Source organism: Nanorana parkeri, unplaced genomic scaffold, assembly GCF_000935625.1.
Source record: "Nanorana parkeri isolate BGI_ZX_2015 unplaced genomic scaffold, ASM93562v1 scaffold1255, whole genome shotgun sequence".
Lineage (NCBI taxonomy): Eukaryota > Metazoa > Chordata > Amphibia > Anura > Dicroglossidae > Nanorana > Nanorana parkeri.
Genome location: NW_017307523.1, coordinates 121,075 through 138,135, shown reverse-complemented (window position 1 = coordinate 138,135; position 17,061 = coordinate 121,075). Strand labels below are relative to the sequence as shown.

General features: G+C 43.1%; 1 protein-coding gene across 1 annotated transcript in view; it reads left to right on the top strand.

Moving 5' to 3' along the window:
- Window positions 1-8,347: 8,347 nt before the first annotated feature.
- Window positions 8,348-17,061, top strand: part of SACM1L (SAC1 suppressor of actin mutations 1-like (yeast)) — a 101,945-nt gene continuing 93,231 nt past the window's right edge. The window contains exons 1-2 of the mRNA XM_018568859.1: window positions 8,348-8,507; window positions 15,782-15,879. Of these exons, the coding sequence (XP_018424361.1) occupies window positions 8,479-8,507; window positions 15,782-15,879 (127 nt within the window). The 5' untranslated portion in view covers window positions 8,348-8,478. The remainder of the gene's footprint in view (window positions 8,508-15,781; window positions 15,880-17,061) is intronic.

The window sequence follows — 17,061 nt, the reverse complement described above, 5'->3', positions numbered from 1 at the left end:
CCCCCCCCTCTGCTTTCTGATGACAACTAAATATATTATAATCTTCCCTCATTTTCAGTTCAGGCGACAGGTGACAGTGGTCACCAGGCCAAATAGAGAAGGTGAATCTCCCCAAACAAAGACTAATATAAAAGCCTTATAAGGGTTCTAACCCTTCCCTATTCTATCCAAAAAAACTGAATAGTTTTGGCTTTAGATGCACTTTTTTTTTTATTCCTTTATTAAAAATGAGTAAACAGAAAAGCAACAAAAAGAGAATGTACAAAAACAACAGGTAAAGTTGGGAATAACAATATGGGCAATCCACAACCAGAGCACATAAAATGCATGTCAGAAAAAAATGGAAAGCAAATATATTAGATGTATCTGATTACATTCCAGTAACAGGTAAGAGTTCGACCTCCCAGGAGACAGCTTTAAAAGAGCATCCCGCTGAAGAGCTCCAGACATAAGTAAAGCTAAATAATGTAACAGGTCCATAAAGGACTATTATCCGAAGCAAAGAAAGCGTATAGCAGAGGAAAGGAGAAATAAGATAAAGAAAGAAAGGGCAGAAGGAACCAGAAATAACGTGAAACTGGGATGACCCGATGAAATGCCAAAATAGATAAAAATGAGGGTGAGGGTCACGAGGAGATAAGATCTGAAAGTATTGGTCCGAGTGGCGAAAAAATATAACCAGGCAAGTGGAGTTAAACTTCTCCGTATTTTTTTTTTTAGAGACGCAGTTAGATCCTCCATAGTGTAGATATCATTGGCTCTTGATATCCACATCTAAACAATTGAGAGGGTGGGGACTCCTCCACAGTGGTGTTATACAAGCCGTGCCCGCATTGACCAAGGCGATTGTGAGGGATGATTTATGCTTCTTTAGGGATCTGGTTGTCATCTGAAGGAGACACACCTCCGGTTTGTCTCATAGGTCTATCATGGTTAACTGAGCAGCGTCACATGAACGGAGTCCTAGAAGAATTTGAGTTATGGGCAGGAGCAGAATATATGAAGAGTGCCGGGGGCGGAATCACATCTCCAGCACTGCGATGGAATGGAGGCATACATTTTATGAAGCACCCACAGAACCCTGTACCACCTCAGAGGTTCATGAAATCAAGCAGCAGGTGGAGTCCTTAGAAGGCAAAGTCAATGCAGTGGAAACCACCACCACTGATCTCCTCTCGAAGATGTCGGCCGTGGAATTGGCGCAGGCAGCCACGCAACACCGTCTGACCACCCTGTTTTTACATGAAGATGACGCTGAGAATAGGAGCCACCGCAACAATATCAGACTGAAGGGGATACCTGAGGCCACGGCGGGCCCAGAGCTGGAATCCACAGTCACGGGCATCCTCAACATGTATCTGGATATATCCAGACGAGCACCGTGAGTCAGATCGGGTACAGTCAATTCCATCCCCCCTGCATCAGATATACCCATATATGCCGAGTGCACTTCTTCTGGGTCAAGGAAGAAATGAAGCTTAGAGCTTGGAACAGAGGTCCCCTCAATTTTGATGGAGCTGGTTTAATTGATTGTAATATTTGTGCGGATCTTCTACACAAAGTTTGTATTACACCTGATATGTACCACAATACGTCACCACAATACGGGATGCGTGGGACGGAAACCGGGTTGGTGCCGGAGAAGGAATTGCGCTGTATCCCCGGCGGGAGCAGATGCAGCGCATTCCAGTCACCCTGCGACGGTTTCAGTCGCTGGGTGATTGGTTCCTGGACCCGAGTCCTGTCTTATGGCATCCTACTAGTGGGGGCGGGCTGTGCATCTCCTGCTGAGGCGAATAAATTGTATATCCTTTTGTATACACTGTGATTCTAAACACCCCCAAATAGGTTTAACCCGTGTGTCACGCAACGGGTCGCTGAAATTGTTTACATTGCCTGTACCGTTAGCCTGGTCAGGCTATACGCACACATCTGTGGGTACTTCTCTGCCTGCTATTCTCTAATCTTTGACTCTGCTGCCTTCCTATTTCTTTCTTACACTCGTTCTTTCCTGCCTTTTCCGGTCTCTCTTTCTCTTTCTGTTCCAGGGTCGCTCCCCAGATTGTGTTCCTCCAGGAAACCCATTTTTTAAAAAAGACCAGATCCCTAAGCTGTTCAACAGGGATTTTCCTTTAGTGTATCACTGCTCTTCCCCTATCTCAAAATCGAAGGGTATGTCTATCCTTATTGCTAAAGCTGTTCCATGGACATACACTGACCAGTACACTGATGCTATTGGGAGGATCCTTCTCCCGAAGGGGACGATAGGTGGCGTCTCAGTGACATTTGCTAATGCATACTTTCCTAAAACTGACCAACTGGGATTCCTACATACTCTACTGTAGTTCAGATTCTCTTGGAATTTTCAGAGAGCATCTTGGTGCTAGGAGGCCTGCCACTGGGCCTACACATACCTAAAAAAAACTGAAGTCTGAGCTGCGTCTCCTTCGCCACACACGGACACATGGCGGTTCCTGCACCTACAGGACAGGGATTATACCTTTTTTTCTCTTGTCCATCAAACATACTCGATATTAGATTACTTTTTTGTGGCGCACAAGGAGCTTCCACGGGTCTGCGTAGCCTCCATTGATAATATTTTGCTATTGGATCATGCTCCGATTCATTTGTCCCTAGCTCTGACAGTGTACTTTATGTGGCGGCTCCCCGTGCTTTATGTGGCGGCTTAACTAATCGCTATTGCAAGACCCGCAGATTCGGGAAGAGGTGGAAACTGAATTGTCCTCCTTTTTCTCCTTCAATGCCCCCTCTTCTTCTTCACCACTGGTCACATGGGAAGCTCATAAATGTGTGATCCGAGGCATAATATTAAAACAAGGAGCACGCAAAAAACGTGAAAAAGCCAATCAACTAACCTATCTGAACGCCTGCACTCTTTGGAATCCTCTCTTAAACGTTCCTTAGCCCTTACAACTCAGGCGGAACTGTACGCCAACTCAGGGAGGGACTTAAGGACCTACTGTTCTCCAAAGTGAAGAGGCGTCTGCTGGGGGGCAGGAGGATTTTTTATTAATTTTCTAACAAGCCAGTGAAACTTCTTGTGCGTGCCCTGCGGGGTACCCAGGCCAAATCGTTTATATCCCACATTGTGACACACTCGGGTAGGACGCTAACGTCCTCCTGTGAGATGGCGGAAGAATTTTGGGCCTTCTACAAAGGTCTGTACAACTTGCACCCTCCTGTACAGGTCAGGCCCACTCGCCTCCTGTACAGGATCTCCATTCACAGTTCAGCTGCAGACTTGCAGCTGAGCCACTTGTAGTTCTACAAGTATATACATACCTCTTACCCCTGGTTCTGCAGGCATGCAGGGCTGTGCTGGTGCTTGTAGTCCTCCAGGCATGTGATCTGAACCTGACTCACACTTGCACCAGTCTGGCAGCTTTAGGCGTTGGCCAACCTCTCCTGCTGTTTCTTATACTGCTTCTCGGCCAATCAGTGCAGTCCGCTTGTGGCCAATCCTGTGGATCCTCCCTCTTCCTGTCTCTATTTAAACTCAGGGCAGCGAACGGCACGCTGCCCGAACAACGCTTTCCCAAGCTAGTTGCCGAGTCCGCCATTTGCGATTGAGCCTGAATTCTTGGAAGTTTTCCCGTGTACCGAACCTTTGGCTTGTCCTTGGATAGCCCTGTCTACAGCCTGCCCTGTGCTTTGTCTTTGGATATCCCTGTCTACAGTCTGCCCTGTGCGTTGTCCTTGGAAATCCCTGTCTACAGTCTGCCCTGTGCTTTGCTTTTGTCCTTGGATATCCCTTTCTACAGTCTGCCCTGTGCTTCACTTTGTCCTTGGATATCCCTATCTACAGTCTGCCCTGTGCTTCCCTTTGTCCTTGGAAATCCCTGTCTACAGTCTGCCCCCCAGATAGCAAGGATAACTTGCTACAAACTTGTGGCGGGGTGAAATTGTAATTTTGTTAACTTGCTGCACATATTCCTGGCAAGTTGTAGACTTGCAGAGCACTTGCAGCAGAAGTTCTAGTTGACACTTTTTGAATTTGTAGCAAATTTGCTTAGCAAGTCTACAGCAAGAGTCCTGCAGGTCTTAGCAAGAGCTCTGCAAGCTTGCTGGTCTGGAGACTTGCAATGCAGACTTGATGTAATTGTGCAACAAAATTGTGAAGCTTGGCAAGTCTGCAATAGTTTAGCAAGTCATTTTCAAACTTGCAGCTCCACTGCTTGCTATCTGGGCCTGTGCTTCCCTTTGTCCTTGGAAATCCCTGTCTACAGTCTGCCCTGTGCTTTTGTCCTTGGAAATCCCTGTATACAGTCTACCCTGTGCTTCGCTTTGTCCCTGGAAGTCTTAGTCTTCAGCCTGTCCCTAACCTTCGATTTGTACCCTGTACCTGTTAGGTGAGTTGGGTGGAGCTAGGGATTGTGACCTGGGGTCAGCATGCAGCCAAGCCCATCTCCACCATCAGGAGCTCTGGCGAATACCGGCTGGCCCTTAGATTCCACATCCTGAGGGACCACATGGCACCTACTCAGCACCCCATGCCACCTACTCAGCATTGCAGCACCCTGCCTTGTATTTGAACTTCCAGCTTAAGCTGACTTCCACTGCCTCATTTAGCTCTTCAGCTCCATTCCCTGCTTGTACTTCAGCTCTGGGAGTCGTCAACCTACACTGCTTAGACCCTTTTCTCTAAGTGTCCCTGCCAGTGTAGTAGAAAGGGTTCACATACCTGACTCCAGTTCATACCCGTGAGTTCCAATTCGTGACACATTCTTACATCAGTAACTCCAATATGCCAACTCTACAGTCTGCAGACAGGGAGATGTTGGAAGGCGTTATTTCCCTGTCAGAACTGGAGTCTGCGGTGAAATCGGCTAGACCCGGGAAAGCCACGGGCACGGACGGCTTCTCCGTAGTTTACTACAAATCATTCTTCCCTCAGCTGTCTGCCCACTTTCTTTCAGCATACAATTCCATTTTACAGGATTCCCCAATTCTGGGGTACATGCTTCCGGCATAGATCTCTCTCATACCGAAGGCAGATTGTGACCCGACTATATGTGGTAATTATCGACCTATAGCCCTATTGACCGTGGTTTCGAAACTGTTTTCTAAAATAATAGCAAATAGGTTACTCCCATTCATGCCCCACCTCATCCACCAGGAACAAGTAGGGTTGATCCCTACCAGAGACAACACCACCAGGGTCTTGAATATTATCCACCTAGCAAAGTCCCAAAAGCAACCCTTAGTGCTGCTCTCTCCTGACACCGAAAAGGCGTTCGATAGGGTCAATCGGGGATTCATGAAGGCCGTTTTACATCATATAGGCCTCGGTGCCAACATGCTCAAATGGATCTCTGCCCTCTATGCATCGCCATCTGCAGCAGTACAGGTGAACGAGACTAGATCTACGGATTTCCCTTTATCTAATGGTACGCTCCAGGGATGCCCACTCTCGCTTCTAATTTTTGCCCTAACTCTAGGCACTAGCAGGCAAACGATGGACATACGGTGCTTCCGTACCCCCTCGGGGGAACAGAAAGTGGCGGCATATTCAGATAATCTAATATTTTTCCTCACCGATCCATTGCATTCCGCCTCTTACCTTCTGTCGGCTCTGGATGACTTACCTTCTGTCGCCTCTCAGACTTCAAGATGAACTTGCCGACGTCGTCTACCTTAAATATCACCCTACCAACCAATGTCCTCTCTCGCCTGCGCACTGATTTCCCTTTTACATGGGCCAGGTCTTGACTTAAATACTGGGGTACACATATTACGGCGGATCATCTAGATTTATATGCTGCTAACTTTGTCCCACTTACCAACGAGATACCAAAAGATCTTAAGCTCTGGTCCTCTCTTACTATCTCGTGGTTTGGTAGATGTGCGACCATTAAGATGAACATCCTGCCCCGGGTTCTTTATCTGCTCCAGGCCTCGCCAATTTTTTTTTGCATCGATTTTCAATCATACTACAGGGCAGTCCACCTCAATAGGGTCTTAGACTGACAGGTCCACCGTGACAGCAAGATCTGGGTGTCTATGGACAGAGACACCTGCCGGTTTCCCCTGGAGGGACTTGCTTGGCTCTCATCTCCATTGCCACCTACAGTGCGAGAGCGCCCGCTAATCTAATCCACTATTCGAATTAGCCAGGCTGTCTTCTGTAACTCTGCTGTATCGCCTGCGCCATCTCCACTATGGCGCAGAGTAATGGAGTGATATATAGTCTATCTCTACATATTTGGACATACCACTGAACCTGTTCATCCTGTTTTCCCAGCCAATGTCCTCTTTAGACTGCATTTTCACGATCAGCATTACTATACTGTGATTACAAGGGATTCAGCCATGTAAGATATGTATGTTACCATGTTCGGAGACTTTACACACTATTTATGAGACCCATCCGGTACCATTTTTAGGGGGGGTTATTGTATTATTTTTTAAGTTGCCATGTTGCACTTTAGGGGGAGTATTTGTTGGGGTATTTATTTACATTCAATCATGGCTTGCTATGTATTAAAAACAAAAACGGAGCCTACAGCTTTCCCTAATGTCCATGAATTGGGAACTTTTTGTTATGTTAGTAATAATCCAAATTGACACTGCGGAGCTGTAGCCTGTCATTGTAGAAAAGGTAATAAATATTGAATTTGTATGAAAACCTGCCTGATATTGGATTCTACCTATCATTGCCCGGTTTTGACTGTCAATCAAGAGACCATCTTTTTTGCAATTAATAGTTGGGAATGAAGTGGAGTTACACAGTTACATAGTATTTGAGGTTGAATAAAGACACAGGTCCATCAAGTTCAACCTTTGTGTGTCTGTATGTGATTGTGCATGTGCGTGTGTGTACACGAGTCCTTGTGTGGTCTAGTATTTAAGAGTTTCTGTACCCCTGTATGTTGCGGTCTCTGAGGAAAGTATCTAAATAATTTTTGAATGATTCAACACTCTCTGCTGATAAAACTGCTTGTGGCAGCGAGTTCCAGAATGTAACCACTCTGACTGAAAAAAAGCCCCTATGCCCCTTGTGCTTAAATCTTTTCTCCACCAGTTTTTGGTGGTGTCCTCTAGTCTTTGTTACAGAGTTTACTGTAAAAGGTTTATTGCTGATGTTGCCGTCACCACTAAACATTTTGTACATCAAAATCATGTCCCCTCCTAATCTCCTCACTTCCAGCGTAAACAAGTTTAACTTTAGTAACCTTGTTTCATAGGAGTAAATTGACAAAGTCTGTAACTTTTGTCTTCTCTTCACAGAAGCATGGGATACAAAGCAAAATACATTGTGAGAGTTTGGTGACTGAGCTGTGAAAAATAACACAAAGTGAGACTTCTTATTTAAGGGTCCATTTACACCTTTGTGTGTTGTGTTATGCATTTTGCATTCAAATTATAGAAGTGCATGTAAATATGAATTGATGTATGTTTTAGTCTGGATTCACACTACTCTATATGTGTAGGTGTAAATGGGCCCATATAATTTTCATGTCAAAACACAGTAAACTGGAGCACATAGATATGTTGACATGCGTTTTGATGCATTCACATTGGTTTAAAAGGAAAACACATCAGAAAAAAAAATCACTGAAATGCAAATCGAATCACGCTTTCACATTATTGCTAAATGGCACCCTAACGCACGGATTGCAATCTCTGATATTCCAGCTTTGCAGCACACAACGCACAGTAATGCAGTATCGTGCATTGTGGTGCACGTGTCAGAAAAAATGTTGCATGTACTTTCTTTTTGTCCATTCTTATGCATTGGCAACCCACTCATAATCATTGGGCTGCAATAACACAAAGCACTTTATTATTGACACAAAGAATGACCGTAACACACAAGAGTGGAAAAGTGTTAATGAACCCTAAGGGTAGTTTTTCCAGGACACAAGAACATCTGAACTCTTATGCATCCCATGCAAACACGTTCGCCCAGCTATGTGCAGGGGGTAAAGCTTTTATAAATCAGCCCGTGTTTCAAATAGCAAGCTGCCTTGTGTGTTTTTCGTATTCTTCTTTCTTATGCCTTTACTGCACGGTATAACCTTCTAATTGTTAACTTCAGTGCTCAACTTTATACACAAAATAAATAATTTTCATAAAAAAAAAAAATGGCCAGAGACAGCCAGGCAACTGGCATTATTAAAATCAATTTAGCAATGGCAGCCCTTCGCTATAATTAAGATAAAACACTGTAACACGAACGAATCCTCATTTCCGAAGTACGAAATTCCCTGTACCTTCCTCCTCGGTAAACTAATTTATGACAACAATTTGCCAGCTCCCTCTTGCTGCGTCCTTGAACAGCAAAGACTTTGATACTTATCAGCCACCGTAGTATGAAATGTCGGCTATTGGTGACGTCAGAGGAAGTTGGTGTACAGTACAGAATGTGACTCGCTTGCACTGGGTCCTGTTGTACAAAACCATTTTATACATTCTCTGTTTGGCATTCCGGTGTGTACGTCTGTGAACATTAGAGACATGGCGCTGCTCTACGAGAACCTGAAACTGTGAGTAACTGCCACGTAATACATGGACGACACATTGGGTGTGAGGTGTCATAGCTCTTTTATGGGTACAAGTGAAACGACGATATTCCTGAATGTTTAGTAGTACTATGCGCTTGCTGTTTAGTGGATCATGCTTTTTAAGTATATTTTAAAGTCTTGCTGCGTTATGGATGCACACCATACAATCCTAGTCTACTTTTTTTCAACATTACACAACAATGATACTTGTGCTTACTATACTGAAATGTTCTGTTTCCCTTGGTTTTAATATCGTATGTGTTTACTATATGGATCTGTTTTTGTCAGCATGTCCATTCATGTTTAATGATCACCGATTAAGCATAGGCCCTGTGTGTAATGGAGTGGTGCAATGAGTGTGTAGCAAGTGCTTTAGGCCATAAGAATGAAATTATTATTATTGTTATTGGATCGATTTAGTGCCAACAGTTTGTGCAGTGCGTTACAAAATAAAGGGAGACGGCACAGTCACAAAACAATTCAAGACGACTGTATGGAGGGCCCTGCTCCTTGGAGCAGGTATCCATTAGTAGCCAATTCTACATAGTAATCAGATTGGTTGCTGCACCTTGCATGCTGCTATTACAGTTTTTGAGGTACATGTGAAATTTGACTGAGGTCTTAGTTGCGATAACAACATAGCTTGCATGAAAGAAATAAAAATACTAGGGATGCACCGATACTGTTTTTTCGGTATCGAGTATCAATATTTTTTTCCGGTACTCGCCGATGCCAGGTGCCCCAATTATAAGGAAGTTAGGAGGCGGATCTCCCTCTGACTGGAACTTCTGGTATCGGAGGTAAGTATCGGAGCATTTGTGCGTGTGCGTGTACGAGTACTTACGGGCACTGATACTAGTACTGGAGCAGACGCAATCTGCAGCAGTTTCCCATGGCAACCAGATTCTTTTTTTTTTTTAGTTTGTTCAGTTAAGCTTTGAAAAGGAAAGATAGAACTGCTCCAGTTTCTGTCTGCTCTAGTTTTGATCATTTCCCCTCACTGACATTTTGGGAACATGGTGGTCCCTTTTGTCAAGGTGACAGACCACAGTGTTCCTGGATGCCTGAGTTTGGATTGTTGGCCATGTCTTGGCTGAGCACCCTACTTAAGGCTGGTGACAGACTGCATCATGTATGTCACTTTTTATTTTTCCTATAGTTACACTTCGCAGGTTTTTCTCCTTGAAATGTATTTCCGCTTTTGCAGCCAAATTGGGATAACATCTACTTTATATTTGTTACATGTACCTAATCACAAGGCATAAGTTTAAGAAATGTCCATGCAGTCCTTCATATAATAACCAATCCAAGTGTTTGTAAAATTATGCACATATGCTCCAAACTTCTAACAAAAATTCCAAACACCAATATCTGTTAATAAAGGTGCAAATGTGTAATCCACACTCTTGCTGTCACCAGATCCTTTCCATCGCGTGAACACCCAATGAAACAGCGCTCAACTTGGTTTCAGACCTTTGAAACGGGTCTGATATTGTTGTTACCAACTTCTAGTAGTTCTCTTATTCATCCACAGCAGTACTCGAAAGTCAGCAATTCCACATTAGGTCCACCCAGGATAGAAACAGACACAGAACATAGTGCACCCCATAATAAAAAAAACAAACAAACAAATTCTTTATTTAAAATATTGCCCACAAATGACTCAGTCGCAAAATACTGCAGATCAGGAACTGTGGCGGATTGGACATTGTCAGTTTCTATATATTGTACACAGCCTGCAGTTCTTGTATCCACAAAATACTCAAAATTACTGTGCTGAGTGAGGATTAAAATATATACACACACCTAACTCTTTGACCCCCACCTAAAAAAGAACTTTATTAGTTGCAAACTACCAGCGAGCAACTGTTTTGAAAAAAAAGAGGTTTAAAAAGGACTATGTAATACATAACATAGTGCAGTGATGGCAAACCTTTTTGAGCCCAAGTGCCCAAAATGGATGACTAAACCAACTTATCTGTCTCAAAGTGCCAACCCTGCACTTAGACCTGAATACGGATGATTTATTTCAGAAAATACTTTATACGACTGTCTAAACTAATTATGTGCTTAAATCTTAGAAGAAAAATACAATACAAGAGGTTTTAACTACACTACAGAGTGACATGTACTGTGCTAATGAGTGAAGTGTTCCATAGCAGTGTGCTACTAAGGTACATGTCACACAGCACACTGCAAGGGAACAGTCTCTCTACAGCTTGGAGCCAGTGGTAGAGGACCAGGGCCCAGTTGCAGCTGTGACCGCTGTGACCCTGGTAGTTCTGCCACTGACTCCAACCTGTAAAGGTACTAATCTCAGCAATATATTATAAAGCACTGCAGAATACCGCCAACTATAGAGGACTACATATTCCAGCAATACACTATACAACAATGCAGAATACCATAAACTATGGAAGACTATATATCCCAGCAATACATTATACTACAGTGCAGAATACCTCTAACTATAGAGGACTACAAATCCCAACAATACATTATACAACTATGCAGAATATTACCAACTATAGAGGACTACATATCCCAGAAATACAATATACTGCAATGCAGAATAACACCTACTATAGAGAAGAACAAATCCCAACAATACATTATACAGAAATGCAGAATAAGACCATCAGCTATTGAGGACTGCAAATCCCAGAAATACATTTAACAGCAATGCAAAATAATATAAGGCTGCATACTCTGTGTTGCTCCGGGGTGATGTCCTGATGTCTCTGGAGGGCTGTGCGGGCTCTCAGGTTGGCTGTATGGGCTCTCAGGGGGAGGGTATGGGCTCTCAGGGGGTCTGTGCGGCATGCAGGGGGACTGGGCCCTTGGGAGCGCTGTGTGGCTCTCAGGGGTTCGGAGCGGGGAGGGGGGAATCCAGTCCCTCCCCTGTCACGGCAGTGAGCGAACGCCGGTATGTGTTCGCTAACTTCCCGATCTACTGAGCCGACCTGTGACAGTCTCATTGTCACAGGTCGGCTAGAACTATGAGGTGAGTGAAAAGCACTCACCTCATAGTTCTCCTTTAGGATAAAAAACGCCCAGACCTTAGTAATCCTTTCAAGAGGAGTTTATGGCCAGTGATGGTAGATAATGTCCAACCAGACTTCTCCACGTTTTCTATGGATTTGGTGACAATAAGTGGTCAGTTGTAGTTTTTGTGACACATATATAGTACCTGCTCGATGCTGATTGGCTGGGGAAACCGGCTTCCCAGCCAATCAGCATCGAGCCAGCCAAACAACATGGAGGCGGCTTCCCGGGCAATCAGGAAGCCGGGCGGTGCGTCATTACCCGCTGCCCGGCTTCCTGATTGCCTTGGGAAGCCGGCTCCATGCCAGCGGAAGCACTGGTATGGGTACCGGCGAGTACCAAAAGCAAAATATCGTTACTGGTACTCCATACCGAAAAACCGGTATCCGTGCATCCCTAATTAATATTATTATTATTATAATAGAGGATTTATATAGCGCCAACAGTGTGCTCAGCGCTTTACAAAAAGGGGCAGACAGTACAGTTTCAGTACATTTTCCGTGCACTAGGGTTAGGTGGGCCCTGCTCGTGAGAGCTTACAATCTAGTGTTTGATTGCCACAAAGTAGATTTGTATCCTTTTGTGGCTATTGAGCGATCGCATTAAATAAATGTTCTTGTGCCCAGAGTTAAGCTTTAATGTAAACCTGTGTGACAGAGAGAGAGAAAGGGATTGTGTCTTGGAAGGGGGTATACATATCTCTCCTAGATTGTTTTACTGATACCTCATCCCTTAAAGTGACACTAAACTCAGGAGTTAAATCTTAAAAATGGGTTCAAGTACCTTAATTATTAACAAAAATATATCTTATGTGTGTATCACTCAAATGTAGATCCTCAAATCATCTCTGAGTTCATGCTGGCACTGTCCTTCCTTCTGGAGGGTGACTACGTTTGTTCCCCATGGTCCCTGTGTGTGTTGTAAAGTAGTCACCGCTCCAAGCTCGCTCCCGTGATGGACTACAATCTCTTGTTTAGTTTACTAATTTGTGTTGAGATTGTAGTCCTTCATGGGAGCAAGCTTGGAGCAGTGGCTACTTTACAAAACACAGGGATTATGGGGAAACAAAAGTAGCCACCCTCCAGAAGGAAGGACAGTGTCAGCACACATTCAGAGATTATTTGAGGATCTACAGCCGAGTGATACACACATAATCTACATTTTGTTAATAGTTAAGGTACTTGAATGTATTTTTAAGATTTAACTGCTGAGTTTAGTGTCACTTTAAAGCAACCCTGAGGGGAATTTCTCAAAACTGGAGCAGACAGAATCTGGAGCAGCTGTGCATGGCAACTGATCAGCTTCTCTCTTTCATTTTCAAACCTTAATTGAACAAACTGAAGAGAGAAGCTGATTGGCTGCCATGCATAACTGCTACAGATTTTGTCTGCTCCAGTTTTGATAAATTCCCCCCTCCATGTCATACCATTTATTTCACTAACCATCTCCCCAGTGGATTATATGTGCATCAGTGAGGAGGCTGATTTCTTCAGATTATTGGCTCTCAATGACCTGGGAAAAAAATGTCTTGCAATGAATTATGGGTTTGGGGTGTGAATTTTTCACAATAGATTCACTGAAAATGTGAGCACTGCCTCGAACCCCAAGTGGCAGTTTAATATGAACCTCATCCCTATTGATAACCTCAGGTCTCATTGTCTAGCCACTGTTCACACATGTGAGTGCTGAAAGTGCTTACTGAGTAGGATAGACTACAAATGTTGAAGGCTTTCAATAATGTTTTAGTTTAGGCAACCTTTTTTTCTAAAACCCTTAGGGCCTGTTCACACCTAAGCGTAGCATTAATCACAAGGTACTGTGCGTTTAACGCATGCTACCTCACAATGCACCTACTGTGCATTACTGTGAGCTAAGTGCTCATTTGAATGTCACTCCAATGCACCTCCTGTTCGGCCTTTGCACTGCAGTCCTCACTGAACTATCCTTGTATATTTATCTTAAATCTTCATAGTATCTGTAGCATGTAGTGAGGACTCCACTTCCACCTTAAACTGATATTTGATATGGGAAAGGTGTTCTTTAATGGTCCAGTGGTTTCCAATACTTTATTATTAAAGAGCACTTGTTGAGATTATTATACAGGATTTATAGAGCGCCAACAGTTTGTGCAGCGCTTTACAATATAAGGAAGACATTACAATACAATTCAAGACAAGATGGTAAGGAGGGCCCTGTCCCTGAGGGCTTACAATCTAAAAGGGAGGGCCCAGTGATACATGAGGAGGTAGCTGTGTGGGGATGAATTATTTGAGAAAGTGATGGCTCAGTGGTTAGGTTGAGGTGGGATAGGCTTCCCTGAAGAGATGAGTCTTTAGGGATCGCCTAAAGGCAGTCAGGGTGGGAGATATAAGGACAGGTTGGGGTAAAGAGTTCCAGAGGATGGGAGAGACTCTAGAGAAGCCCTGGAGGCGAGCATGGGAGGAATTGACAAGGGAGCTGGAAAGCAGGAGGTCTTTGAAAGAGTGGAGGGGACGGTTGGGGTGATACTTTGAGACCAGGTTTGAGATATAGCCAGGGGCAGAATTGTGGATGGCTTTGTAAGTGATTGTTAAAATTTTAATTTTTATCTTTTGGGCTATTGGAGGGCTATTGGGCTGGATAGTTGTGTTTATCAATCTCAAGGGAAAGGTTGGGGGAAGGCGCATGGGCAGGAGGAAATTTCATGAGCTCAGTTTTTGAAAGGTTGAGTTTTAGGAAGTGTGACATCCAGACTGATATGTCAGTTAGTAGATTAGTAATACGCAAAGACACTGAGGGGGTGAGTTGTGGAGTAGAAATATATATTTGATTAGAGAGATTAGCTTTACATGCAACCATTTTTTTTCTGTTCCCTACAAAACTTATAATTAAAGTTAAAGACAAAACCTTGTTAGTTTTGGATACTCCAGGCAATAGCAAAAACTGTCTTTCTCATTGGCAATATTTCCCTTCTCTTCATCTGTAAGAGACAAAATTAGAAACTGAAAGGAAATATCTCCAAAGTGAGGATAAGTTTCCTCTTAGACAGTTGTCACTGAAACAGATGCTCCCATGGGAAGATTTTCACTGCTTTCCTTTTCTGGTGCTAGATGGAAAATGTTGGATTTCCCAACAGGTTCATAGACAGCAATAAATACCTAACAACAGGGTGTACTTTAAAGCGACTCTCTTGTGAAAAAAAAACAACAAATAATACGTGCCTGTTTTACCACCAATGGCTGCTTTCTGAAAGCGCCAAGCTTGTTCAAGGATCTTCAGCATCCGACACACTATCTGGTGTGTTGGATGTCTATTTTGCCATAGGCTTTGGTTCCTTCAGTTGGCAGTTACGTCTCTGCTGTGTCATGTAGTGCCCTGAGGAAACCACAGAAGCAGATGGAGACTAGACATGTGACACTCCCACATTCTTCAGCAGCTTAGCTTTTTAAGAGAGTGAAGATCAGCGTTACCAGCAATGGAAAAGGTGAGTATTTTTTTCTTGTAAAGGAGAACTCCAGGAATAATGATTCTTAACCCTTGCAATGAAGCTACTCCCGCACTGCAAGGGTTAAGCGCTCATTTTTGTCTCGGGAGGAAAATAAGATAGTTCTACTCACCTGAACCTCGCAGCTGGCTGTCACACCGGTGCCTGCCACCTCACTCCTCCTCCGCTCCAATGGTCTAAGGTCCTGTGAGTTATCACGTTCTATACAGTGTATTGGACATGAGGATGCAGAGGAACATTCCATCTCTGGAGCGGAGGAGAAGACTGGCACCAGGGACAGGAGTAGCAGCCAGCCAGCTGCAAGGTTCAGGTGAGTATAACTTTTTCCCTAGACGAAAATTATCACTTAATCCCTGTGCAGTAGCCCCAATGCAAGCGTTAAGAATACTTATGCCCAGCGTTCTTCTTTTAGGGAATACTTTTTTTTTTTAATTCAAATGTGGGATCTTACTCTTACTGTTACACTGGTACATGATCTGAAAAAGTTAATTTTTTTTGCGTGTACTATAAAGAAGTTACATTCAGGAGAATTATAAGGGAATGTACAAGTTTTGCTTTCTCTTTATGAAGAAGACTTCTGTTTAGCCATTGGAATCCAAAATGTTCAAACTTGTTTGAACTTGCAAAATAAGCTTTACAGTTGTGTTCGTGCATAATACTTTTTCTAACTGACCTTTTGTATAGTTCTATTTCATAATTTTAGGTTTGTTTTTGTTTTCAACTTTAGGCACACAACACCTGAGAAGTTTTTTGTGGAAGCTTGTGATGATGGAGTAGAGGATGTCCTTGCTATCGACAGAGTGTCGACAGAAGTTGCTTTGACAGGTAGTTACATGTTTAGCAGATATGAATTGCCTTCTTGCTAATCTCAAGCAATCATATATGCATTGACATTGGTTGTTGCTTTAAACTTTGATGGTTAAACCAAGTCTAATACTGTCTGGCCAGATTTTTGAATCTGGTGAGGAAGAAGTGCAAGGCCTTGTATGTTTAAAAAATAAAAATGGTGCAGCTTCCCATAGCATCCACACCAGTTTTAGCTTTTATCTTCCAACTAGTCAGGGAAAAATTATCCGGTATCTGTTCACTCACCTCCCGATCTACTGAGCCGTCCTGTGACAGTCTCATTGTCACAGGTCGGCTAGAACTATGAGGTGAGTGGAAATCACTCATCTCATAGTTATCCTTTAAATATCTAATTGCCACAATGTAACTTGGTTGTATATTTTAGGAGCAGGATATGTTCCATTCTTGTAAAGCGCTGCATTAAATGTCTGTAAATTAGAATTTGATGTCTTTTTTTTTTAATATACTTTATATTATTATTTTTTTCCCAAAATATTTTATTTGACACAAACATAATCACAATGTGACCAAATTAATACAGTACGATATACACAGTTGTTTCTGTCTTTTTTTTTCCTGCCATACAATGGCGTGCGGTCTTCATACGTCAAATAATAGAATATGCGGAATGTCATTGCGTTATATAGAACCGCGCAATCTTATACAAATATATACTGTGTAGGAACTTTAAAGGGTATGTCCAGATTCCCTTAACATACTTCTTGCGGAGTGGAGTCATTGCAGACCAAAAAGGGTGTAAGATGACAAGCAGGAGCTCGCAGGAGGAGTCCGCTAATAGCGCTTTGTACATCTACCTCCTACGCTCCCCTGTCAGCCACGCTGGACTCTTCCTCTCAGTATAGAAATGGACAACTGGACTTTATATTATTTTAATTTCTTATTTAAAGGTGTTGACATGTTTCATTAAAAATCCATCATCGACATTAAAAACAGTATTGCAAAAACAATTCCCTCAATTGTGCCTCGCACTGCCACATAACTGTTATATAGGTCAGTTTTTAACTTCCATAATACTTATTTAATTAAATATGATGCAGTCCATCTTTGTAAGTATGTCCATTTTTGGTCTTTTTCCACTATGGCAGATATAAGTTGACTTCCAACACATTTTGCGGATGCGCTTCCTCAGGGAATATGAGG